The sequence below is a fragment of the Suncus etruscus genome, chromosome 3 (genome assembly GCF_024139225.1).
Source record: "Suncus etruscus isolate mSunEtr1 chromosome 3, mSunEtr1.pri.cur, whole genome shotgun sequence".
Lineage (NCBI taxonomy): Eukaryota > Metazoa > Chordata > Mammalia > Eulipotyphla > Soricidae > Suncus > Suncus etruscus.
Genome location: NC_064850.1, coordinates 142,084,361 through 142,109,353, shown reverse-complemented (window position 1 = coordinate 142,109,353; position 24,993 = coordinate 142,084,361). Strand labels below are relative to the sequence as shown.

The 24,993-nt window shown below is 44.8% G+C and overlaps 2 protein-coding genes across 2 annotated transcripts in view; one reads left to right on the top strand and one right to left on the bottom strand.

Annotated features, from left to right (window-relative positions):
* Positions 1-1,164: 1,164 nt before the first annotated feature.
* On the top strand, positions 1,165-22,949 carry RMC1 (regulator of MON1-CCZ1). Its single transcript, XM_049770064.1, has 20 exons — positions 1,165-1,436; positions 2,060-2,136; positions 5,615-5,699; positions 7,425-7,481; positions 8,084-8,170; positions 10,472-10,612; positions 11,145-11,248; positions 13,273-13,362; positions 13,455-13,560; positions 14,414-14,525; positions 15,915-15,957; positions 16,205-16,260; positions 17,096-17,224; positions 18,179-18,285; positions 21,134-21,253; positions 21,457-21,534; positions 21,794-21,898; positions 21,999-22,067; positions 22,154-22,379; positions 22,790-22,949. Exons 1-20 carry the CDS (start codon positions 1,335-1,337, stop codon positions 22,867-22,869), a joined length of 1,974 nt encoding a protein of 657 aa, XP_049626021.1. The 5' UTR covers positions 1,165-1,334; the 3' UTR covers positions 22,870-22,949.
* Positions 22,748-24,993, bottom strand: part of NPC1 (NPC intracellular cholesterol transporter 1) — a 54,578-nt gene continuing 52,332 nt past the window's right edge. Inside the window, exons 24-25 of the mRNA XM_049770190.1 lie at positions 24,113-24,275; positions 22,748-23,406 (exon numbers count right to left, since the gene is read on the bottom strand). Of these exons, the coding sequence (XP_049626147.1) occupies positions 23,324-23,406; positions 24,113-24,275 (246 nt within the window). The 3' untranslated portion in view covers positions 22,748-23,323. The remainder of the gene's footprint in view (positions 23,407-24,112; positions 24,276-24,993) is intronic.

Sequence of the window (24,993 nt, the reverse complement as noted above, 5' to 3'; positions counted from 1 at the left end):
CATGCAGAAGGATGATGGTTCGAATTCCAGCATCCCATAAGGTTCCCAACCCTGTCAGGAACGATTTCTGAGCTCATAGCCAGGAGTAACCCCTGAGCAGTGCCATTTTAAAGAAGGGTTAAGCACAACGCAGAGTACTAACCACCAAACAGATGTATGATCACTAAGTAGTAATAAAAATGTTCGGACTTAAACACCAAACTCAAAGCCAACGACAACAGAATCTGATACCCAATCTACAACAAGCTAGACACAGAGGGAACCACTTATACTAGCAGCCCGAGGGGCAAGGGAGGGGGATATGGGATGCAAGCTGGGAACTGGGGTGGAGGGAGGACAACTTTGGTGATGGGAATTCCCCTGATTTAATGTTAGTAAGTACCTAAAATATTACTGTGAAAGATATGTAATCCACTTTGGTCAAAATAAAAATTATTATTATAATAAATAAAGAAGGGTTAAGCAAACTGAAAGGCTATTTCTAGAAGCTGGCATTTGTGGTTGGTTGGTACATATTTAGGGTTGGGAGGGCCACACCCAGTGATGCTCCGAGTATAATGGACCCCGCCCCATCTTCTGGAATTAGTGCCTCCTCCGGCTTTCACCTCAACTTTCCCGGAAACTTTACTCACGCCACCCAGAAAAGCCTCGTCCAGTTCTTCTTAAACCTGGTCCCCCTTCCTCCTCCTATTCCTCCTCCGTGGTACCCTGGGCCTTCAGACCCTTGTACTTCATTGCACACAGGCACGGTTCTTTAAAAAGTGCTCATGCTGAAAAATTAGCGCCTCATTTCTGCATCCCTGCACTGGTCCCCACTCTCCAAATGGACGAACTCCTCACAATTTGAGAACACTCCACCCTTTTTCTTTCCTCCTCGCAAAAGCCTTGCAAAAAGAAGGCAGAGGCAGATCCGCAGCCCGGGCAGCACTCCTTGGCTTAATAAGCTTCAGGGAATGGGCGGGACCGCCTCAGGCCCCGCCCCCTCACGGACTTCCGGGTCACGTCGCTAATTCCCGCCCACCCCGCTCCGACAGTGGATCCTCTGGGAAAGCGGAAAACGCCGGGCTGTCGGCGCAGCCGCAGTAGGCTCCACCCGAACCTGCCGTCGCCCAGTTAAGAGCCTGGCGCGTCGGATCACGTGACCCCTCCGGGGGCGTGGCACCCGGAAGTGGCCCGGCTGCCAGGCCGGGTCGCCACCACCACCACCGCTGCCGCCGCCGCCGCTGCTGCCTCCTCTGGTCTCCCCACGCTGAGCTGTCCGGCGCTGCTCGTGGGGCTCCACGCTGGCGGCCGTCCCCGGGCTCCCCGCCGCCGGTGCGCCGGTGGCGGCCGTCATGAGCGAGGAGGATTACTACCTGGAGCTGTGTGAGCGGCCGGTGCAGTTCGAGAAGGCGAACCCGGTCAACTGTGTCTTCTTCGATGAAGCCAACAAGCAGGTCAGGGCCGGCGGTGCTTGACTCCCCCCTGCATGATCGGGAGCAGTTCACTGCACCCCAGAGTCATCCTTCTCCTCTGGCCGGGGCACCCAGGCCTGCGGCCTCCCCTGGACCAGCGCCAGCTCTTGCCTCTTGGGTGTTCTGGGACCCCTTGCACCGGTGTTTTCCTCCCCCAAAGTGACAGCCCATGTGGGTGCCAAGCCAGCGCCACCCACCCAATGCCCTTTGGTCGGTGTGGTTGGCTCTTAGCGCTTCTCCCTGTCCTTGGAGCCTTTTTTTCAGCCCCACCTCACTTGTCACACTTGCACTGGAGGATTTAGACTTGGGCCTTTGCAGTTCTGGCCATTTTGCAAAGGGGAAGGAGGTGCAGTTTGTAACTGGGTGTGTTTCAGCTGCAGCCCCTTTAAAGCTTGCACGGTGGGCAGTCTTTTGAGTGCTCCTGTTCTCAGTTCTTCTTGTTGCTTCAAATTCATTCTCTCGAGCTCTGGGCACCCACAAATGGCAGATTGCAACCTTTTTGGTTGATGATTACTTGGGTTCTTTTTTGTTTGTTTTTTTTTACTTGTCCAGAATCTAGAGCCTTTCAAAGTCAAGACATTAACTGTGCTTCTCTTCCTACTCAGGTTTTTGCTGTTCGATCAGGTGGAGCTACAGGGGTGGTAGTCAAAGGTCCAGATGACAGAAATCCCATCTCCTTTAGGTAACTGTCGACCTTTCAACATGTAAAGGAAGCCAGGTTTTTCATTTCTTGTTATTTTTTTTATTATTATTCTTGGCTTTGGGATCATACTAGTGGCTCCGTCTGACTCCATACTAACATAACATGGGACGATTCCCTGGTTTCCTGCATGCAAAACATGTGCTCCATCCCTCTGAGCTCACTCTTCCCTCAGAGATGATAATACTTATTTATTTGGGGGTTTTGAACCACACCTTGCGATGCTCGTGGCTTACTCCTGGCTCTCTGTGCTCAGGGATCACTCCTGCTCAGGGGGCCAGATCGGGTGCTGGGTATCAAACCCTGGTATGCTGCATGAAATGCAAATGCTGTACTATAGCTCTGGCCCCTCAGAAGTTATTTTAAAATTTAGTCCTTTGCCTACTACAGGAGGCCTATTGTATATGTAATAGCTGTGCAGGAGGAGAAAGCAAACACCGGTTGTGTAATCTTGGTGGCACTATCAGTGTGAAATATGCAGCATGGCCCCTTCCTCTTTATTTTAGAAACCCAGTGCTCCAAAATAGGGTACCTATTTACTGGCACTTGAGATGAGCAAGTCAGTGCATGCAGATGGCCATTTCTGGCTGGACCAGGGATTTTGCTAGTATGCGGTTGATTGAGATGATTTGTAGTTGAACATTTCCCATACAGTAATTATATACTTTAAGCAAATCACAGCTTTTGCCATCCTCAGAGATGCTATTTATTCCAACTGGTGTTCTTCTGAATAGCTTTCACTTGTTTAGTACACTTTTAGAAGTATCTCGATGTGGACGCCTTACTAACTCCCATGATCGCTAAAGAGGAATGTACAGTGAACCCAATTCAGCAGTGCCTGAAAGGTTTTTCACAGTTTGGCTTGAATTAGTAAGAAACTGAAATAAAAAATGAGTCACTTCTTCCCTTTCATCCTCATTTGCTCAACCAACCCTGCGGCCTCTCCATTTCATTAAGTACCAAGCCTGTGGAGGCTCTGAATGAGTCGTCTGGCGTCCTTTAGAGAGCTCAGAGGTGTAGTAAGTGGCCAGTACAGACTGCCAGCAGAGTCAGGTCTGTTATGGCCTCTATAAAATGTAAGATGAATCGGGGAAGAATACTGGGAAGTGAGAGAGATGGATTGTATTCGGGCAGGGCCTTTGTAAGTGACCTGAGCTACATCTCGGCACCTGAGTATAGAGCCAGAAGGAAATTCTGAACACCACCAAATATGTCTCCCCCCACCAAATAAAATGAAGAGAACAATAAATGGAGCTGCTAAGGCCCGGAGAGATAGCACAGCGGTGTTTGCTTTGCAAGCAGCCGATCCAGGACCAAAGGTGGTTGGTTCGAATCCCGGTGTCCTATATGGTCCCCCGTGCCTGCCAGGAGCTATTTCAGAGCAGACAGCCAGGAGTAACCCCTGAGTACCGCCGGGTGTGGCCCCAAAACCAAAATAAATAAATAAATAAATACATACATACATACATACATACATACATAAATGGAGCTGCTATTAAGCAAGTCACAGGCACTCTATATTTGTGTCACCCAATGCCAAGTATCCAAGCAAAGAAAGGGGAAGTGCGGTGGCAGAAGTTAACTTGAACCTTACATGCTTTTTGCAGAATCAGGGCTTTTATCTTGTTATTGAACATTTGGGACTTGGCATGATCTGATCTCAGGTCTGATTACTCTCTTAACAGCATTGTAGCTGGACTAGTGAGGAGCCTATTAGAGTTCAGATCCCAGCTGTAGTTCCATCACTGTAATCTGAACCTGTCTGGGGAGGACGAGATAGATGGCAGTGTAGACTGCACTCGTGTAGGCACTCAGGAGGTTCTTCATGGGATCTTGACACAGATTTGGTGGACTATTGGACGTAGGAAATAGGTGTGGGTTTATGACCACAGTTCTATTCCTGGTGTGGGTCTCCCAAATATTGCCAGGAAATGGGGGCCGGAGAGATAGCATGGAGGTAGGGCATTTGCCTTGCATGCAGAAGGACAGTGGTTTGAATCCCAACAACCCATATGGTCCCCTGAGCCTGCCAGGAGTGATTTCTGAGCATAGAGCTAGGAGTAACCCCTGAGCACTGCTGGGCGTGACCCCTCAAAAAATACTGCCAGGAAAGTCCCTGAGCTCAGAGTCAGGAGTATTCCCAGAGTGTTGCTGAGTGTGGTTCAACCCCACCCCCTCTCCCAGTGCAGCTGTTGTGGTATGTTTACTAGTAGCAGCACATATTCAGCACATACAATGGAGGAGTTTGGACCTGTGCCTACAGCCATGAAACCGTTGCCGTTAAGAATGCTCCCCCTCACACACTGGAAGTCCCCTCATGCTCCTATGTAAGCCATCTCTTGGCTTTGTGGCCCTGTGAGGCAGATGAGTGAGACCCAGGTGGGGTGAATTGAACATGGAGGTTTCTGCTCCGTGACAGCTAGGCTCGGCTGAACAAAAGTACAGAAGGTCTCAGAGCTCATCACTTCTCCATAAGGTTACAAATTCCCCAGAACCTGCTGCCACTTAGAGTTTATCTTTGTTTGTTTATTGTTTTGGTCCACACCTGGCAGTGCCCAGGGCTTCCTGACTCTGCACCTAGAAATCACTCCTGGATAGAGCTGGGGATAAAAACTGTATTGGCCATGTGCAATGCAAGCACCCAACTGCTGTAGTATTGCTCTGGACCCTGGAGTTGTAACTGATAGCTTCAGGAAAATAATTCTTTTTTTTTTTTTGGTTTTTCAGGCCACACCGTTTGATGCTCGGGGTTACTCCTGGCTAAGTGCTCAGAAATCGCCCCTGGCTTGGGGGGACCATATGGGACGCCGGGGATCAAACCGTGGTCCTTCCTTGACTAGCGCTTGCAAGGCAGACACCTTACCTCTAGCACCACCTCCTTTGCCCTGGAAAATAATTTTTGTAATTTAATTATTATTATATATTTTTTTGGTTTTGGGGCCACACCTGGTGATGCTCAGGGGTTACTCCTGGCTATGCGCTCAGAAGTTGCTCCTGGCTTGGGGGACCATATGGGACGCCAGGGGATCGAACCGCAGTCCATCCTAGGCTAGCGCAGGCAAGGCAGGCACCTTACCTCTAGTGCCACCGCCCGACCCCTAATTTAATTTTTCGGGTTTTGGGTCACACCTGGTCATACTCAGGGGTTACTCCTGGCTATACGCTCAGAAATCTCTCCTGGCTTGGGGGACCATATGGGACACCGGGGATCAAACCGAGGCCTGCCCTGGATCAGCCCTGTGTAAGGCAAACGCCCAACTGCTGCGCTACTACTCTGGCCCAGGAAAATAATTTTTAACTAAGATTTTCTCCTTCTGAATATTTCACTTTCCCCTGCTCACAAAATTAAAAAATTTCAGTTATTGAACTTTTTGGTTCTTCTTAGTGGGAATTGAACCAAGGTCCTAGCCACGGAGACACGTGTTTGTCCCTGTGCATGAATTTTAATTCTTTCTTAAAGGATGGAAGACAAAGGAGAAGTGAAGTGCATTAAGTTTTCCTTAGAAAATAGAATATTGGCTGTTCAGAGGACTTCAAAGACGGTGGTAAGACATCTTCAATTTATATAAAAAAGAAAAGACAGTGAAGTAAATGTGGAGGGATGAATTGCCTAATTCAAAATTTTTTTTTTTTTTGGTTTTTGGGCCACACCCGGCAGTGCTCAGGGGTTACTCCTGGCTGTCTGCTCAGAAATAGCTCCTGGCAGGCACGGGGGACCATATGGGACACCGGGATTCGAACCAACCACCTTTGGTCCTGGATCGGCTGCTTGCAAGGCAAATGCCGCTGTGCTATCTCTCCGGGCCCGCCTAATTCAAATTTAAAGCAACTCTGTATAATAATGATAATGACGATTTGTTGTTTTTTGATGGTGTCACTGCTGTGTGTTCTGCTTCATACTGGTTGATGCTTGTACTGACAGATTCTGGAGTATTTTCTGTTCTATATTTAATAGAAATGATTATTTTATTTTTTGTATTTGAGCCACACCCAGAGGTGCTCAGGGTTTACTCCTGGCTCTGCAATTAGGAAATGTGTAGGGGACCAAATGGATGTCAAGGATCCAACTTGGTTTGCTGCAAGCAAGGCAAGGCAAGCACCCTATTAGCCATACTATCACTCCAGTCCTACTGTCTATTATTTAAATGTCACAAAAGCTGTAGTTTCACTGTATTTAGTCTTTTGGAATTCTTGATGAGACAAACAATTGAAGGACTAATGTCTTATGACCCTAGTTCCCTTTTTTTTTTTTTTTTTTTGGTTTTTGGGCCACACCCTGTGATGCTCAGGGGTTACTCCTGGCTATGCGCTCAGAAGTTGCACCTGGCTTCTTGGGGGACCATATGGGACGCCGGGGGATCGAACCGTGGTCCGTCCTAGGCTAGCGCAGGCACCTTACCTCCAGCGCCACCGCCCGGCCCCCCTAGTTCCCTTTTTTATTTGTTCTTGTGTTGCTGATAATCAAATCCAGGGCTCATCAAATGCTTTAGGGCTAAGCCACATCTTCATAATTCAACTTTGACTTAAACTTAAAAAAGGGGGGGGGGCACTTGGCACTTTTTGAACTTTTTGGACACTTTTCTTGAATACTTTTGTGCTAGTTGATCACTGACCTAGCAGTATTCGAGGCATGCTTTGGGCTACTTTGTCAATTTGTCTCACCTGGGCACTTCAGTTATTTCTCTCATCCCCGAGAGAACAGGAGCAGATATCTGCAGCTAGAGCAGTTCCACAGCATCACTTATGATGCTATTGTAGAGAAAATCTTGGTGAAGAGAGGCAGAGCTCTCTCCCCTTTCATCAGATTGTATTAACTAAAGAGTTTGAAAAGCTTGATAATCTTCATTTAAGGATTGAATTTTCAAAATTGATTTATAATGCCTAATTGAATATTAGAATTAGCATTAAAAAGACAAGTTGTATGGGCTTGTCTTGGGCCTTTGTCAGTTTTTTTTCTGATCGATTTTTGAATCTACTGTTTTCTTTCCACCTGTTTGGGTTTTTTTTTGTTTGTTTGTTTTTGTTTTTGTTTTGGTGCCATACCCAGCGGCGCTCAGGGGTTACTCCTGGCTATGTACTCAGAAATAGCTCCTGGCAGGCACAGGGGACCATATGGGACACCGGGATTCGAACCAACCACCTTAGGTCCGGGTCGGCTGCTTGCAAGGCAAACGCCGCTGTGCTATCTCTCCCCCTCCCCTTTTTTAAACCAAAGGAGGTTGATGGTATATTGCCTAATCCAGTATTTTCTCTGTGTATTTTTCATACAGGATTTTTCAAATTTCATCCCTGATAGTTCTCAGCAGGAATATACTCAAGAGTGCAAGGTAGGGTTGGAACCTTCCCTGTGTGTTGGAGGAGTGTGTGTGTGTGTGTGTGTGTGTGTGTGTGTGTGTGTGTGGTGTGGTGTGTGTGGTGTGTGTGTGTGTGTGTGTGTGGTATGTGTGTGTGTGTGTGTGTGTGTGTGTGTGTGTGTGTGTGTGTGTGTGTGTGTGTCCCAGAGCAATTCTTCACCAATTGGGCTGGTAGTTGAATACAAGGTTTGAGGAGCCTTCAGGGCAGCACTTGGCAATGTTTGATCTGGCTTGTTCCCTAACAAGCTACTATGTCCCAGCCCCAACATTGCACCTTTTTTTCAAGTAAAGCCAATTTATTTACTTCTGTGGAAGCCTGGGTATATGTGTGTTGGCCACATTCTCTGGTGCTGGGGGGATAGTCCTGGCTAAGTTCCTGAGAGATGTTCCCAGTATAATGCTCAGGAAACCCTGTGTTCTGGCTCTTCTTGGCCCCTGTAACCAAAGCTTTGGATTACAGTGACGCAAACCAGAGACTGTGTTAAGCTTTTGAGCAGAATTGTTCTTTTAAAAATCTATTTGAATTTCAAAATTACAAAAACCTCTTTTAAGAAATAGTCTATAATTCTCTTCAGACCAAGAATGCCAACATACTCGGGTTCTGCTGGACCAGCTCTTCTGAAATTGTCTTCATAACAGATCAAGGAATAGAATTTTACCAGGTACGTTTATCCCTTTTTGTTGCACTATTATAGCAAGTTGGCATCCTTTCGAATTTAGTAATAAATAGATATATTGAAATTATAGACCTTTAATTATTTTTTTATAATAAGTAATGTGTGGGTTTTGTTTGTATGTACTCAGTGACGCTCAAGGGTCACTTTGGCTGTCTTAAGGGACCACATGGAGTTCTGGGGATTGAACTCAGGTCAGCCAAGTGCAAGACAAGAATCCTACCCATATATTACCTCTCTAGTCCCTTGTTTTTGTCTCTAAACATAAAAAACATCGAGTTGTATAGAAGGTGTAAGTCACCCATAATTCCTAGGAATAAATATGAATAGTGTACATACTTCTTCTACTTAGTTTTTGCAAAAACAGAAATATATTCTGTAGCTTTTACTTTTGCCATAACAGTGCTGTCAGGGCTGCTTGGGTTATTTGTGAGTGTGCTTGGATGGCTACGTGCTGCACTGAACAACCAGAAGATAGAAGAGCATCAGAAATGTCCTCTTGGGCCCGGAGAGATAGCACAGCGGCGTTTGCCTTGCAAGCAGCTGATCCAGGACCAAAGGTGGTTGGTTTGAATCCTGGTGTCCCATATGGTCCCCCGTGCCTGCCAGGAGCTATTTCTGAGCAGACAGCCAGGAGTAACTCCTGAGCAATGCCGGGTGTGGCCCAAAAACCAAAAAAAAAAAAAAAAAGAAAAAGAAATGTCCTCTTAATACTGATCAGGAGATCAGCACGCATGAACTCTCTCTCTCTCTCTCTCTCTCTCTCTCTCTCTCTCTCTCTCTCTCTCTCTCTCTCTTTCTCTCTCTCTCTTTTATTGATGGAAAAATAAAAGCTACAGAAAATATTCCTGTTTTTGCAAAAACTTGAAGAAAAGGTATTATACTATTCATATTTAGTTCTAGGAATTATGGCTAGCCCATGTGAAGCAGTGCTTCAGCTCTGCGAGCTGCCTCCCCAGCTCTTGCACATATTTCCATATTTGATTCTGTTCTAATTAAGCATTAGTCTGAAATGATGATATACTACTTGATTTAGCCAATTCCCTATGGCTTTAAGGCTTAAGTAACATTTATTGCAACTTTGGAGTCATTAGAAACCGTGATGAAGAGGTAGTCTTGAAATCCTTGAGAAATGAGTTAGAAAGAGTGCTCTAAATTTTATTATTTTAGATGATAAGCTAATAATGAGTGACTCCTGAGCTCAGAGCCAGGTATAGTTCCTGAGCACAGCCAGGTGTGGCCCCACCTCTTTTCAAAATAGTTATAATTCTAATACGAGCTCGAATTAATTTTATTATACTTGAATTTTCTACAAACTGGTCCCCTCTCAGTCTGACTTTCACTCCAGTTCTCCACTGCTGTGTATGTACCTTGAATTTTATAGATGAGTTATACATATCTCAGGATTTTTAGAGTGTACTGAAGTGTCCTGATTATAAAAGGGCTTGGTGTGCATGTAGAGTTCATGTTATAAAGAGGGAGCCTAGTGCTGGGACGGCAGCTCAAAGGGCTGAGTACAGGCTTTGCAAGCAAGAGGCCCTAGTTTGATCCTCAGCGCTAAATGGTACCGAGCACGATCAGTATGGCTCCAATCCTGCCCCAAATTAAAAGGGAGCCTCTCCCCAACTTAGTATGAATGAAGTCAATGTGGAAAGACAGCTGAAGGCCTGGCTGCTGCTGTTGTTAGAGGCCTGGCTGTGGCTGGGTGAGTGTCTAGGGCTGGGGCTTAGGGTAGGCCCATATGCATATGGGAGTGTTTTGGTTGTTTTTAGGATGGGTGAGAAGGCAGCTGGTCTGCTGTATTGGATAAACAGAGAAAGAGCCGCCAGAAGTGACTGCCTTGGCTCTTACTGTAGAACCAGTTCTGCCTGTTCCCTCCCTCCTGTTTTGTTTTGTGTGGTTTGGTTTGGTTTTGGGGTCACACCTGGCAGCGCTCAAGGGCTACTCCTGGCTCTCCACTCAGAAATCGCTCCTGGCAGGCTGGAGACCATATGGGATACCGGGATTCGAATCATTGTCCTTCTGCATGCAAGGCAAACGCCTTACCTCCATGCTATCTCTCTGGTCCCTCCCTCCCTCCTGTTTTGTCTCTGCCCTGCTGGATGCCCTTCCCCTTTGGCATGGTTGGGCAGACAGAGGAGCCAGAGTTGTTGATAAAGGGATAACTGGAATAACCACTTCCGATTTTAGGCACTGGATTTTTTTTTCCTTTTTATAAATGTTTTTTTTTTTGTTTGTTTTTTTTTTTGTTCTTCTCTAAAGTGTCTGGTTTCTTGACCTTGGCTTCAGGTGTCGCCGGAGAAGCGTAATCTGAAACTCCTGAAGAGCCAGAATATCAATGTCAACTGGTACATGTACTGCCCTGAGAGTGCTGTGATCCTGCTGTCCACCACGGTCCATGGGAATGTGCTGCAGCCCTTTTATTTTCGAGTAAGAACAAGTCTTCCTAAATGGCTTCCACTCCCCCAACATAGTAAATGTGCCAGATCCTTCTAAGAGGGCCAGTGCCTCCAGTAAACACCTGGCCACTTCTGACCATTAGAGAGCATCCTGCACAGCTCTCTACCTACCTTTCTAGTGCAGTTCACATGTAGGCACTGGGGCCCGGAGAGATAGCACAGCAGCGTATGCCTTGCAAGCAGCCAATCCAGGACCAAAGGTGGTTGGTTCGAATCCCATATGGTCCCCCGTGCCTGCCAGGAGCTACTTCTGATTAGACAGCCAGGAGTAACCCATGAGCACTGCCGGGTGTGGCCCAAAAACCAAAAAAAAAAAACACGTGGGCACTGACAGGCCCCTCTGTGATAGGGACCGAGCGGGTCATTGGGTTGGTTGGACAGAGTTTGTACCTTTTATATTACAGAGGAAATGCAAACCCATCAGGGGCTTTGATAGGTTTATCAAATTTATATAGGTTTATTAAATCTAGCTTTGCCCTATCACCTTCTCTTTCCCCCAACAGGCTGGCACGATGTCAAAACTGCCAAAGTTTGAGATTGAATTACCAGCTGCACCCAAGTCGACGAAACAGAATCTTTCGGAGCGAGACATAGCCATGGCGACCATGTATGTGTGTCTGTGGAGTAGGCTCTCTGTTGGTCTCTGCTTGCTCTTGCAGTTGCAGTACATTCTGTGCATGCCCTGGAATATATACACCTGGGTGTACCCCTCGCCACTCCCACCCTTCCATCTGGAAATTGGGTCTTAGCAAAATAGGACCCTTCTGTCTTCTCAGCATCCTTCTTCCGCTAGCTTATTTGCAGTGATTTTTTGTTTGTTTGTTTTGTTTTTGGGCCACAGCCGGTGACTTTCAAGGGTTACTCCTGGCTATGTGCTCAGAAATCACTCCTGGCTTAGGAGACCATATGGGATGCCGGGGATCAAACTCACGTCTCTTGGATCAACTCTTGATCACTCTGGCCCCTATTTGCCAGATCTTATTTATTTATTATGATCTTATTATTTATTTATCTCATTTTGATTTTTGAGTCACACTCTTGGCTCTGTACGTAGGAATTACTCCTGGCAGTGCTCAGCAATCCACATGGGATTTGGGGGATCAAACCTAGGTACTATAATAATACCAACTTTGCTATCACTCTGGCCCCGTTAACCTTATTTATTTGGGTTTTTGAGTCATATCTGGTAGTTCTTAGGATCATCTGATCCCAGGGTCAACTTCATGCAAGGCAAGAATCTTAAAACCCCCCTCACTCTTGATTTTTCTCTCACTCTCCCACCCCCATTCTCATTCTCTCTCATCTCCTATCTTTCTTTTCACTTCTCATTCTCACTTTCTCAAAATCAATCACTGTGGAATCCTGGTTTTGACAATAGATAGAATGAGACCAAATCACTTGGTGGGGACCCCTCCTTTCTTCAGTGGTCTCCTCCACTTGTGCGTATAGTAACTAATCCTAGCAACAGTTGTTAGATGAGAGTAGTTAGGAATGAAGTGTGATTCTGTTTCTGATTTTTTGGGGGGGTTTTGGGTCACACGTAGCACCTCTCAGAGGTTATTTCTGGCTCTGCTCTCAGAAACCTCTCCTGACAGGCTCAAGGACCATCTGGGATGCCGGGAATCAAACTAAGGGTCCGTCCTAGGTTGGCTGCATGCAAGGGAAATGCCCTACTGCTGTGCTATTGCTCCAGCCCCTCTGTTTCTGAAATTAATTAATTAATTAATTTATTTATTTATTTATTTATTTATTGGTCATACCTGGCAGTGCTCCGGAGTTATTCCTTGCTCTGCACTCAGAAATTGCCCCTGGCAGGCTCAGGGGACCATATGGATTGCCGGGAATGGAACCGAGGTCTGTTGGGGTTGGAAGCTTACAAGGCTTGCTGCTGTGCTATCAATCTGGCCCCCTTTTTCTGAATTTTAAAGAATATATGCATTATACAAAGCTTAGAAAATACAGAAAGCTGAGAAAAATTTAATCTCTTAAGGATAGCTATTAATATCAGGTATCCAGTGTTTGGAGACATTCCAAGGTCTGTGCTTTTCTTTTAAAATATTGTGATCTAGGGGCCGGAAGGTGGCACTAGAGGTAAGGTGTCTGCCTTGCAAGCGCTAGTGTAGGACGGACAGCGGTTCGATCCCCTGGCATCCCATATGGTCCCCCAAGCCAGGGCCGATTTCTGAGCGCATAGCCAGGAGTAACCCCTGAGCATCAAATGGGTGTGGCCCCAAAAAAAAAAACAAAAAAAAAACAAAAAACAAAAATAAAATATTGTGATCTGATGATACTTAGTTTTGCATCCTCCTTACATCCTTTGATCCTTTGCATCAGCTTACTGAGCTTTCTTTGTTACTATTCTATTTTATTTTTTTGGTTTGGGGGCTATACTTAGCAGTGCTCAGGGGTTACTCCTGGCTTTGCACTCAGGAATCACTCCTGGCACACAGAGAAGACCATATGGGATCCAGGTCACCCACATGCAAGGCAAGTGCCCTACCCCTTTGTTAGTATTTTTTAGATGTGAAGCACTGCAGTGACTATCATAACTTGTGTGTGGCCTTAGAATTCAGACATAGAGTCGAGGACTGCTGGCTAAGTATGATCTCAGTGTTTCTGTCCTCTGAACAGATACGGACAGCTGTATGTTCTCTTCCTGAGGCACCATTCTCGGACATCTAACAGCACAGGAGCAGAGGTCGTCCTCTACCATCTGCCACGGTACGTTTAATACTTCTTCCTTTTCTCTGGTTTAAAAATTGGGACTAAAGCTTGTCAGTCTGTATTTTTTTAACCCTTCTCTGATCCTACAGAGAAGGTGCCTGTAAAAAGACACACATATTAAAGTTGAACCGGACTGGAAAGTTCGCCCTAAATGTGGTGGATAACCTGGTCGTTGTTCATCATCAGGATACTGAGGTAAGAGCTGTGGATGGGTATCTGGCTTGGCTAGTCCAAGTTAGCATTGGATAAATAAGCTGTGGAAATTGACTTGAGAAGTACATAAAAGCATTTTTCTTTTTTCTTTTTTTTTTGTTTTTGGGCCACACCCAGTGACGCTCAGGGGTTACTCCTGGCTTGGGGACCATATGGGATGCCGGGGATCGAACCCAAGTCTGTCCTGGGTCAGCTACATGCGAGACAAATGCCCTACCACTGTGCTATCGCTCCAACCCCTAGAAAGTATTTTTATGTTAAAAGTTTTAATCTTCCAAATAGAAATGTATTTGATATTTTAAACAGTTTAGGAAAACCATTCAAAGTGCTTCTGTGTCTCTTGATTAAGGATAGTTCAACACTATTTCAAAAAATAATGAGTAGATTTGACTTTGGAGCAAGGATCTCTCAGAATCAACTAAGTCAGGTGTTTGCTGCTGTGTCCTAGGAGCCTTGAGCTCTGCACTTCCCTCTCTGGGGATAATGGTTTCAAGACTCTGACAGGGAAAAAATAGAACTTGCTATGCCTTCTCTTTGCTGTTGGCTAGATGTCTGGTATCTGATGAACCACTTTCTTTCATGCCTGTTACGGGGTGGGAATAGCTGTATCTAATGAAGATGCTGCAAGTTAAAGTGAAAAAGATCCACTCCATTAACTTTGTGCTCTTCAGAAGACATGTGTCATGAAAGCCAAGAACCTTTGGGAGAGAAGGCAAAGGTGTGTGAAAGCTAGTTGCGAGGTTACAAAACATTCCTCCTCAAACTAAAACTTGTCATAAAGACCCAGTCACCCTGGAGTCATTTTGGCCTCTCAGTCTCTCTTTCTCTGCTTTAGACCTCTGTGATATTTGATATCAAGTTAAGGGGCGAGTTTGATGGCACCGTGACGTTCCATCATCCAGTGCTTCCAGCTCGATCGATTCAGCCCTATCAGATCCCTGTGGCAGGTAAAACCAAATTCCAAGTTACAACAGAGAGTACATAGAGTTTTCCAGTTCTTTGTGCATAAGGGAGGGTTGGTTGTGAGTGTGTATGTATGTATGTGTTTAATGCAATTCCTACTTCTTCTGTAAGCAACAGTTTTATAGAGCAAATAGACATTTTGTAGGATTAATGCATCTTTTTTTGGAAAGAAGAGAATGCTTTTTCTTTGCTAAACTTTAAACTAGAGAATTGTGATTACCCAACGGAGCAGGAAGATTTTGTAATCTCAAATGGGTCCTTAGCATTCTTTGTACTTGAGCACATTTGACTGCCTGTGGCTGTTATTTTAGCCTTGGATCACTCTTCCTGCTCTTTGCCACATCTGGGGTCACAGTTAGGATAAAGTCTGCTTTTCCGGGGCTAGAGGTAAGACGTTTGCCTTGCATGCAGAAGGTTGGTGGTTTGAATCTTGGCATCCCATATGGTCCCCCCCAAGCTTGCCAGGAGCGATTTCTGAGCATAGAGCCAGGAGTAACCCCTAAGTGCTGCTGGTGTGACCCGAAAACTTTAAAAAAAAAAAAAAAAAAAGGACTGCTTTTTCTCGGGACTGATGGGCAGACTTCATGCTTCAGGCTGTCTGGTTCTTGGGTTAGTCTGCATCAGTTTTTTTCCCTGATAATGTGGGTACAGAAAGTCAGAAGTCAGGATTCTTCACTTCAGTAGGAATGCAGTAATTTAGATAGGAAAGTAGCATAGAAGCCACCTAAGTGCAATAAATACAATCAACAGCACAGAATGCACAAATATCAAAAACTTAGTAAACCTTCTGACAAAATTTTAATGACACTATTGTGAGATATAACAGTTTTCACACATTTTCTGATATTGAAGGGTTTTTTTTTTTTTTTTTTTATAATTCCATTACCATTTAGTTCTAGCAAGCAATATATAGTAAATTATTTTGTGCCTGCCAAGGGGGGAGTCTGGGGGTGGAGTGGGAGATGAGAACTGGAGACAGTAGAGGGATGGAGGGAATATTACATGGTAGGATTGGTGCTACATTATTGAAAAGCAGAAATACTGTATTATGAACAACTTTTAGATACATAAAGAAGAAAATAGAAGTCAGGGTTTTAGGGGATGGGAGAAACATTTGGTTCCTCTCTTCCTAGTATAATTGATTTTGAGGTAGTATTCAGTTCTTTTACTTTATTAATTTTTGGAGGGGAGTGCTGGAGATTTAATTCAGAATCTCATACTTGCAAGGCCTGCTCTTTGAGCGTGGACTGTGGGTATTACAGAGGCTACAATTCACCATGGGAGGAGCTTGAACTGATGGTATAAGAGGCCTAGCAGGAGGATTGGCTATGTTGCCCACTCTATCACTGTCTTTGTGTTTTCTCCACTTGCAGGTCCTGCTCCTGTGACTAGTCAGTCTCCTGTCCCTTGTAAGCTCTGTATCCTTGATAGAGACCTTGGAGCTATGCTTGAAGGGGAAGTGTTCCCCCTTCTTCCTGGATCCTGCACTGTTCCTGAGCCCCACCCTCATCCTCTGGAGGCTCTGGGCTGTGGGGGGAGGCCTCCTAGGGCCCCTGCATAAAAGTGGCTTCATCCAGAGGGAGCAGGGGCAGGGGTGAGTGCGGGTTGGATGGGGTTTGCCCGCGTTTTTCGTCTCCTCCCAGCTTAGTTTCCTATAGCACACGGACTCTTCCTCCTGGATTGTCTTTCAGCCGGACATTATCATCAGTGCCAGCCAAGGTGGGTGAGCAGAAGGCCACTGCATTAGAGAAAATGGGCTGGGAGGTGGTGGTGATGGGTAGCAGCCAATGACGTTTTTGGGGGTAAATCTGAGAAATCTCCCTCCAGCCTGGAGAATAAGATTCCTCTACTTTGCTTCACTCTACCAAGTGCCTTAACCTGAACTTTGGTTTTTCTCATGGGTTGAAAACTGCTGGGATTGGCTCTCCCTGTTGACATTTCTGTTCTGAGAAGCAGAAATGTGCGTTCCACAGCTGATGCTCAGCCCCTTTCTGTACTCATCTCCCTGTGCCTGCCTCCCAAGTCCCCACCCCAATTTTGTTGTTCATGCTTGAAGTGCACCTCACAAGTGAATCTGCTGTTTATATCTTTCTCTGAGAACTTTTTTGATATTGGACCATTTCTAGCTGTGCACTACTCTTGGCTCAGTACTCAGGAGTGAGTGTTGGAGATTAGACTAGGTTGGGCCATGTGCAAGGCAAGTGCCTGAATACCCCTGTACTATCATTTGGTCCCATATTGCAGAGAACACTCTTCATCAATCTGGCCATGTGTTTATTTTCCTGTCTTATCTTCTGAGATTCTCAAAGAGGAAAATCTGCTGTAAGAATCTAGGCTTCAGTGCAGATAATGAGTTTGCCACTAGTGGAGTGAGCCCTAGGCAGGCAGAAGTGTTTGGGTGCTGGCTACTGTCAGGCATGTTCTCCACATCCTGGCTATGCTTTGCTTCCTATGGAAAGATCATGACTACACTTCATAGGCTTTCATCACATGCATTTAGTGGGACCACTTTGTTTTGCATCTTACTATTAAATGTGTTGCCTCCTACATCCAGGGTATCTTTGGAATCTCCAAGTGAAACTTCAGCCTGTGGTGAACCTCTTGCCTGATAAAGGAAGACTCATGGACTTTCTCCTCCAGAGGAAGGAGTGCAAGATGGTCATTCTGTCTGTCTGCTCACAGAGTATGTGGTTGGTGTCAAGGGCCCATTTCTGGCCACAGACCTAAATGTCCACATTTTTTATGGGAGAGGGTTTTTTTTTTTTTTTTTTTTTTTTTTTTTTTTTTTTTGGTTTTTGGGCCACACCCGTTTGATGCTCAGGGGTTACTCCTGGCTAAGTGCTCAGAAATTGCCCCTGGCTTGGGGGGACCATATGGGACGCCGGGGGATCGAACCGCGGTCTGTTCCTTGGCTAGCACTTACAAGGCAGACACCTTATCTCTAGCGCCACCTTCCCGGCCCCGGGAGAGGGTTTTTATGGGAGAGGTTTTCATGCCTATTAACCTCATCATGTAATTGATGTTTAACCTACTACAAAGGCTTTTAGGTATAAAAAGGTGGCATAGACTTGGGTAGAAGAGACTAAATATGGGCTGGGATTTGGTTCATTGGTACATCACTGCCTTGTATGTGAGGCTCTGACTATATAGTTCACCGCCCCAGACATTATATAGATGTTTCTCAAGGAAAGCAAACTTGAACATGGGCACACATGAGAGTGGGTTCCCCTCCCAGTTTACAACCAACATTTTGCAGGACACAGTGACTTGTATATATCTTAAGAATCTTCTAATAGCCCTAAGAGCTATTTCTCCCTTGTGACCAGAAAGGGCTAGGGAAACTTTAAGCCTTAAGTCTCTAATCTCTGACATTCCTTTAAATGCCTTGTCAATTTGTGTTTGCTGAACACACAGGCAACCTGGACCTGATTCCAAGTCTTGTGGTCCCTTCACAGAACACCCCCTTTCTCCCAGTTGTATTTGCATAGGGACCAAGTATATAGCTCAACAGTCATGCACCATCCCCAGCTCTGTACAGACTGCATTGGTAACCATGAGCTCAGCGGTCTCTGTAATAGCCACACGTTGAGTTCTGAAGTCATCAAAGGCCACTGACCTGTTTGCACTTTCTTTTCAGTGTTGAGTGAGTCAGACAAAGCAACATTGCCTGTGATAGCCACTGTTTTTGACAAACTCAACCAGGAGTATAAAAAGTACTTGGATGCTGAGCAGAGCTATACCTTGGTAAGTTCAGGAACTGTGGAGAGGGGCTGCCTTGCCCTCTGGTGTGGAAAGGCTGCCAGTCTTGGCTATAATGCTTACCCTGCCAGGGTCGTACAGAAAAGTCTTACAGAGTCTTACACAAGTCTTCCAGAGACTTGTGCAGGCCACAGTAGAGTAACTGGATGCAGTCAGTCCTTGCATCTTACTGGTGCCAAGGCCACCTGCTATTTACTGCTTTCATCTTTGTGATTTGATCTATCATATATTGAGCCTTGGTCTCCTCTACTTTATGGATAAAAGAAGGAAGTTTCGGGGCCGGGCGGTGGCGCTACAGGTAAGGTGCCTGCCTTGCCTGCGCTAGACTTGGACGGACCGTGGTTCGATCCCCCGGCGTCCCATATGGTCCCCCAAGCCAGGAGCAACTTCTGAGCGCATAGCCAGGAGTAACCCCTGAGCGTTACCGGGTGTGGCCCAAAAACCAAAAAAAAAAAAAAAAAGGAAGTTTCAACTATGCATCTTTAAACTTTTTATTGTTTCTGAGCTACATTTATTTGGTGATGCTTAGGGGACCATGTGATGCATGGAATCAAACCAGGCTTCTTGCATGACTTATTCCTTTGGTCCTCAGCTCTGTGTTATTTTATACATCTCTCCTCCAAGCCAGACCTAGATTTGGTAAATAAGAAATGTATTATCTTGCTGTGTCCTCTTCCTTTCCTTTTAGGATGCAGTAAGTTTACAAAGACCAACACTGTCAGTGATGGTTAGTGAACTGTTAGTGAACTCTTCTTACTCAGAGATTGCCTTTATGAAGGGCTAGAAAAATTAATATGGTTTTTAAGCACCTTCAGTCTTCTGAAGCTGGAAGAGTTTAGATAAGTGAATAAATTATTTCACTTAGAGATCTTCGAATTTCTGAGGTTGAAAGTGGAAGTGACTGGAAATAATAACTGAGAATTTCTGAGGTTGAAAGTGGAAGTAGCTGGAAACCATAACTGAGAAGCCAGATTGCATGTTTTTGAAGCATGTACTCCCTTTAAGCTATTGGTTCCAGGTTAATTTTTTTTTTTAACTGAATCACAGTTACAAGATAGTTACAAAAGTTGTTCAAAGTCTAGTAGTACAATGTTTGAGCGCATCCATCCCTTTCTCTCTTTGTCAGTGTCTACTTTGTACCACCAGTGGCTTCCCTCTTACCCCTTCGCCTGCCTCAGTGGCATACACTTCTTTTTTTCTTTTAGACCCATGGTAGTTTTCAGTATTGTTTTTGAAGGGGTATCATGCATATCACTTTATTCCTTTCCAGTGCCCAGTTCTTGTATAATGACCACTTCTCACTGTCATTGTCATAGTAGTCCCTTCTCTGTCCTGAGTGCACTTCTACCCCTTGTAGCAAGCTTCCTACTGTGAACTAACCCCTGGACCTCATTTCTAGATTCTTTGGGCATTCTTTTTTCTCTTTTTGTTTTTGTTTGTTTTGGTTTTTGGGCCACACCCGGCAGCGCTCAGGGGTTACTCCTGGAAGGCTCAGGGGACTATATGGGATGCTGGGATTCAAACCACCTTCCGCATGCAAGGCAAACACCTTACCTCCATGCTATCTCTGCGGCCCCTGGGCATTATTTTCATACTATGTTTTTTATATCCTGCAAATGTGTGCAGTCATTCTATGTCCTTCTCACTTATTTCACTCAGCATGATAATGCTCTCCATGTTCATCCATGTGTCAGCTAATTTTATGACTTCATTTTTTTTTTTTTTTTTTTTTTTTTGGTTTTTGGGTCACACCCGGCAGCACTCAGGGGTTACTCCTGGCTCTATGCTCAGAAATTGCCCCTGGTAGGCTTGGGGGACTATATGGGATTCAAACCATCGTCCTTCTGCATGCAAGGCAAATGCCCTACTTCTATGCTATCTTTCCGACCCATGACTTCATTTTTATTTCAGGGTCACACCCAGTGGTGCTCAGGGGTTACTCCTGGTATACTTGGGGGACCAGATGGGATGGTGGGGATGGAATCTGGGTCAGCTGTGTGAAAGGCAAACACCCTACCCATTGTACTATCACTCTGGCTCCTCATCTCCCCACCCCACCCAACCAAATGGCTATAGTATTCCATTGTGTAGATGTACCAGTTTCTTCATCCACTCACTTGTTCTTGGGCACTTGGGTTGTTTCCAGATTCTTGAACTTGCCTTTTGTACCTCAAAGGGGACCCTCTCTATTCCAGAGCCTTTCCTCAGTCCTGCTGCTCCAGTGTTCCGCAGCAAGAAATATTTTTTCTTATTCCTATGTTGGAGTCAGGCTCAGTGAACCTGCTGGTTAGAGGTGAGGTTTCCTCACCAACCACCCTGGTGCACCTCTGGGAAATGTAGTTTCTGGGGCTGCTCCTGTGGAAAGCTGTTGTCTGAATGGCTTTATAAAGTCAAGAAACAGTCATATTTTCCTATTATCAAACACGTGGGAACCTTGCTATGCACCTAAAAATCCAGATCTGCATGATTTAGAATAAGGGCTTCATAGAACCAAGGTGCAAATAAGCCTTTTATTTTTATTAGTTAAGGAAACACCACAGGCTAAGTCCATAAGAAAAGTTTTTTCCCTTTTAAAATATTAAAAAAAAATCTCAAAGACAGAACTGTGATTTGGGTATACTGCTCTAGTTCCATCCATAAACACTGACATAACTTAAAAATAACTACTGACCTTAATTTTCCTGAAGAGCTGGCACAGTTGTCAAAGTAATGAAAGAAGTGTCCTTCTTTGAGCCTACCTTAGGTTCAAAGCACCCAGCAATGTTTTTTTGGAATCATCAAAAACACCCTATTCTTTAACACTGACAGATGGCATTTGTCCTTTATTGCTCAGGCAATAGAAGCAGGGCAGAGCCGGAGCAGTCCACTTCTTAGAAGGCCGGTGCGGACCCAGGCTGTGATTGATCAGTCTGACATGTACACACATGTCCTGTCTGGGTTCACAGAGAAAAAGGTAGGTGGCTGCTCAGGGGTCTAATGTGGGCCAAGCTGTCTCTAAAGATTCAAAGAGAGTGAGTCAAACTCAAGGCAATTGGAGTAGCCTGAGCCACAATCATAGTGGATCTGTAGAGCAAAGAACATGAGGGGTAGGTAGAGGGGTCACAGAGCTGCCTTGGCAACTCTGGCTGATTCTTAGGCATTTTCCCCCCTCTGTAGGAGATGCCTCATAAATTCGTGATATCCGTGCTGATGGAATATATTCGCTCTCTGAACCAGTTTCAGATCACAGTGCAGGTACATTCTAACAGTCAGAGATGTTTATCTGTTACGCCAAGGACATACTTGACTGGGTTTCTGGGTGATTGATTGCTTAATGCTGGCATATTATTCTAAGTGAGGAAAGCCCTGGGTTCTTCTGTACATTGTTCTATTTTACCCCCAACCCCACCCCAAAAGGAAACGACCTATTTAGTTGTTAGCTGTAGTCCTCCAGAGTGTTGTATGCTGTGCCCAAGCAATGTGAAAACCATCTCTGCTGTATTTCTGTCCTCAGCATTACCTGCACGAACTTGTGATCAAGACCTTAGTCCAGCACAACCTCTTCTACATGCTGCACCAATTTCTGCAGTACCATGTCCTCAGCGACTCAAAGCCGCTGGTAAGGTTCACCAGGTGTCCCCTCCTCTTGTGACTAGGAATGTAAAACCTGGACTTTCCGATACCTTATGTTGAAGTTAGACTAAAACCTCTCTTTTCAGGCTTGTCTGCTATTATCTCTTGAAAGTTTTTATCCTCCTGCTCATCAGCTGTCTCTGGATATGTTGAAGGTAACACATTCATTAATGTCTTAAAGAACATGGAAGGTGGTTCCTGTTGATGGCATTTACCCAGAAGCCTCTCTCTTTCCTCCTAGCGACTTTCTACGGCTAACGATGAGATTGTAGAAGTTCTGCTCTCCAAACACCAAGTCTTGGCAGCCTTAAGGTTTATCCGGGGCATTGGAGGCCATGACAATATCTCCGCACGAAAATTTTTAGATGCTGCAAAGCAGACTGAAGACAACATGCTTTTCTATACTATCTTCCGGTTTTTTGAACAGCGAAACCAGCGTTTGCGAGGGAACCCTAGTTTTACACCAGGTGAGAGTATAGCCTGCCTGGTCCTAGTGATAGTGAATTCAGTGATCAGACAGGGTTGAACCAACACCCTAGCTTAGAACATGCAGTGAAGGTGCTTTAGGGACAGACACATGAGCTGGGTCTAGCACCATACGTAAGGGAGAGAAATGATAAGAATTTTTATTGTAGGGCTGTCAACCTTTTCTGCTTAACCACCATCTAGTTCGAGTTGTCATTTATGACCACACCAGATTAGATTCTCTGCCTGTCTCTCTGCAGAGGGACAGTTTGTTCAAGGCTGTAACCAGATCCATTCTGTAGTAGCATTAATAGAAATAACTTAAAACCTTGGGAAATCAAAGAAAATTCAGTTAAATCATGGAATACACTTGTATGAGCTACAGTATTTATTCTCTTGCTTTCCTCTATAGGCGAACACTGTGAAGAGCACGTTGCTTTTTTCAAACAGGTTTTTGGAGATCAAGCTCTGATGAGGCCTACAACATTCTGAAATCGCTTGTTTATATAGAGATATATAAAAAATGTACAAAGTTAATTTATTGCATTAATAAAGCTCTTTAAACTATAAAATGTTATCATAAAGCTTATCTACAAATGTTCTCAAGTGTTACTGAAAATATGGTATTGAACTTGTGATGGCTTACTCCTAAAAATGGAGAAACATTGCATTGATTGGCCTTTCAACGGTGCCTGCCATCAGATCACAACTGCATTCTGTGCCACATTTCAGTCCTGAAGAACTGGAAGGCGCTTTAGTGTTCCGGGTTGCTTCCAAACCTAGTAATACTGCTTCACAAGTCAAGTCTGTATTCCTGAGTTTAAAGAGCACTGCAGCCAAAACTGCTGTCCACTAACATTCAGAGTTGGTTCAGCTTCACCTTGACAGTGCAGCTACTTTCTGTCCAACCTGCAGACACGGTTCAACGTCCCCAAACCTCAGAGGGCTAGAAATTCAGGAGATGTTCTCGCTCTGTCCCTTTGTATCGCTCCTGAGTGGCCAGACTTTTGGCTTTATTTATTGATGGTCCTATGAGGGAGAAAAAAATTTTGTATTGTGTCAGAACCTCCCCTTTTTCTACGTATCTAGGATAAAGGAAAAAAAGTCCTAATTGCCCCAAATTTATTTTCAGTGCTTTAAGTTAGCTGCAAAATTGTACATTAAGGAACTGATCTCTGTTCCTTCAGCCACAGGTAGTTTACAGAGGCTGAAGCAGTAAGAACTTTCCAGATTTATGGCTTTACTGCCTCTTTTAAAGAAGGGGGAGGCCTTTAAGGCAAGAGCCTTACCCACTGTACTATCTTCCTGGCCCCTGGAAGTCTACCTTCTTTCAGCCATTAAACACAGAACATATACAAATACCCCTGCCAGCTCACCCGAGGGTCAAACTGAGGTGCTGTATCTCCCACATTGGGAAAAGTCTAAGTTTGAACAGAAGTACCATTTTTTACAAGAATAGTAAGGGGAATAAGAGCCTATCTGGGGCTCTGTTGGACTGCAAAGTAGCTCATGGTCATTTCTTGGCAGGGTGGGAGGCCCAGGTTGCTGACACTGAGACTCAGTATATAAGTCCAGAAAAATTGTGAGCAGTTTACTGTGAACAACCCTGAGGCCCCTACAAAGGGCTTTTCCCCCTCCAATTATTTTACTATATGACCATTAATTCAAATATTTCAAGGTAAAATTTTCCTTAGTAACAGGTATCCCTGAATCCTATTGTTCCTTCTTGACTTACCTATATAACTGAGTAAGACAGGGAGGAATATTAGTCCATGAGTGGCTCCTAGCAAGACCATTGCTAAATACATCCTGAAGTAAAATATCTGGAAAATTTGAGATTTGGCAAAGGCTAATACCACAATTCCTCCGAATTTTGTTAGTGTGATTCCACTGAAAACCTAAAAAATGAGAGATGGTGTTAGAAACGGACTTTCTTATCATAAAACAGAACACTCTTCATGTCAGCATTTTTAATAGTCTAGGATGAAAATAATCAAAATGAACCCTGCTTTCAGGGTTACTGAGAAGTATGATGTTCTACCTAAAATTATTTGCTGCTTATGAGCCAGGTGGAATAAGAATAAAAGCAGTGTGTTTGTGAGACATTCTGAGAAAATAAACATTCTCAGATGAAAGCTTTAAAATACCTAAAATAGAAGTACTTAAAATTCATAAAAAGAGACATTCTGTTGTGAAAATCTATAGTGGTAAAGGAACTGATGAACCAAAGAGCTGAAACAAGGAAACTCCAAACCTCAACTGGAAACTGCCCTTGTACTCTGGAGCTTTTGGTTTTTGGGCCACACCCGATGACACTTGGGTTACTACTAGCTATGAGCTCAGAAATATTTTCTGGCTTGGGGGACCAATTGGGATGCCGGGGATTCGAACCAAGGTCCGTCCTGGATCAGCCGTGTGCAAGGCAAACGCTCTACCACTGCACTATCGGTCTGGTCCCTACTGTTCTATTTTTATATAAATTTTGGGGCCAGTCCCAGTGGTACTTGTTGAGACTACAAGGTGCCAGGGACTGAACTCATAGGCTCTACCTTATGAACCATCCCACTCTGAATTATGTAGGAAAACTCTCAAGTCAAACCTCTCTCTTCGTTTCCT

What these genes read in the sequence shown, in the direction of transcription:
- RMC1 (XM_049770064.1), top strand. Translation starts at nt 1,335, where the DNA reads ATGAGCGAGGAGGATTACTACCTGGAGCTGTGTGAGCGGCCGGTGCAG. An exon ending in TCGATGAAGCCAACAAGCAG is followed by an intron (nt 1,437 to 2,059) that starts GTCAGGGCCGGC and finishes CTTCCTACTCAG; the next exon opens with GTTTTTGCTGTTCGATCAGG. An exon ending in CTATCAGATCCCTGTGGCAG is followed by an intron (nt 14,526 to 15,914) that starts GTAAAACCAAAT and finishes CTCCACTTGCAG; the next exon opens with GTCCTGCTCCTGTGACTAGT.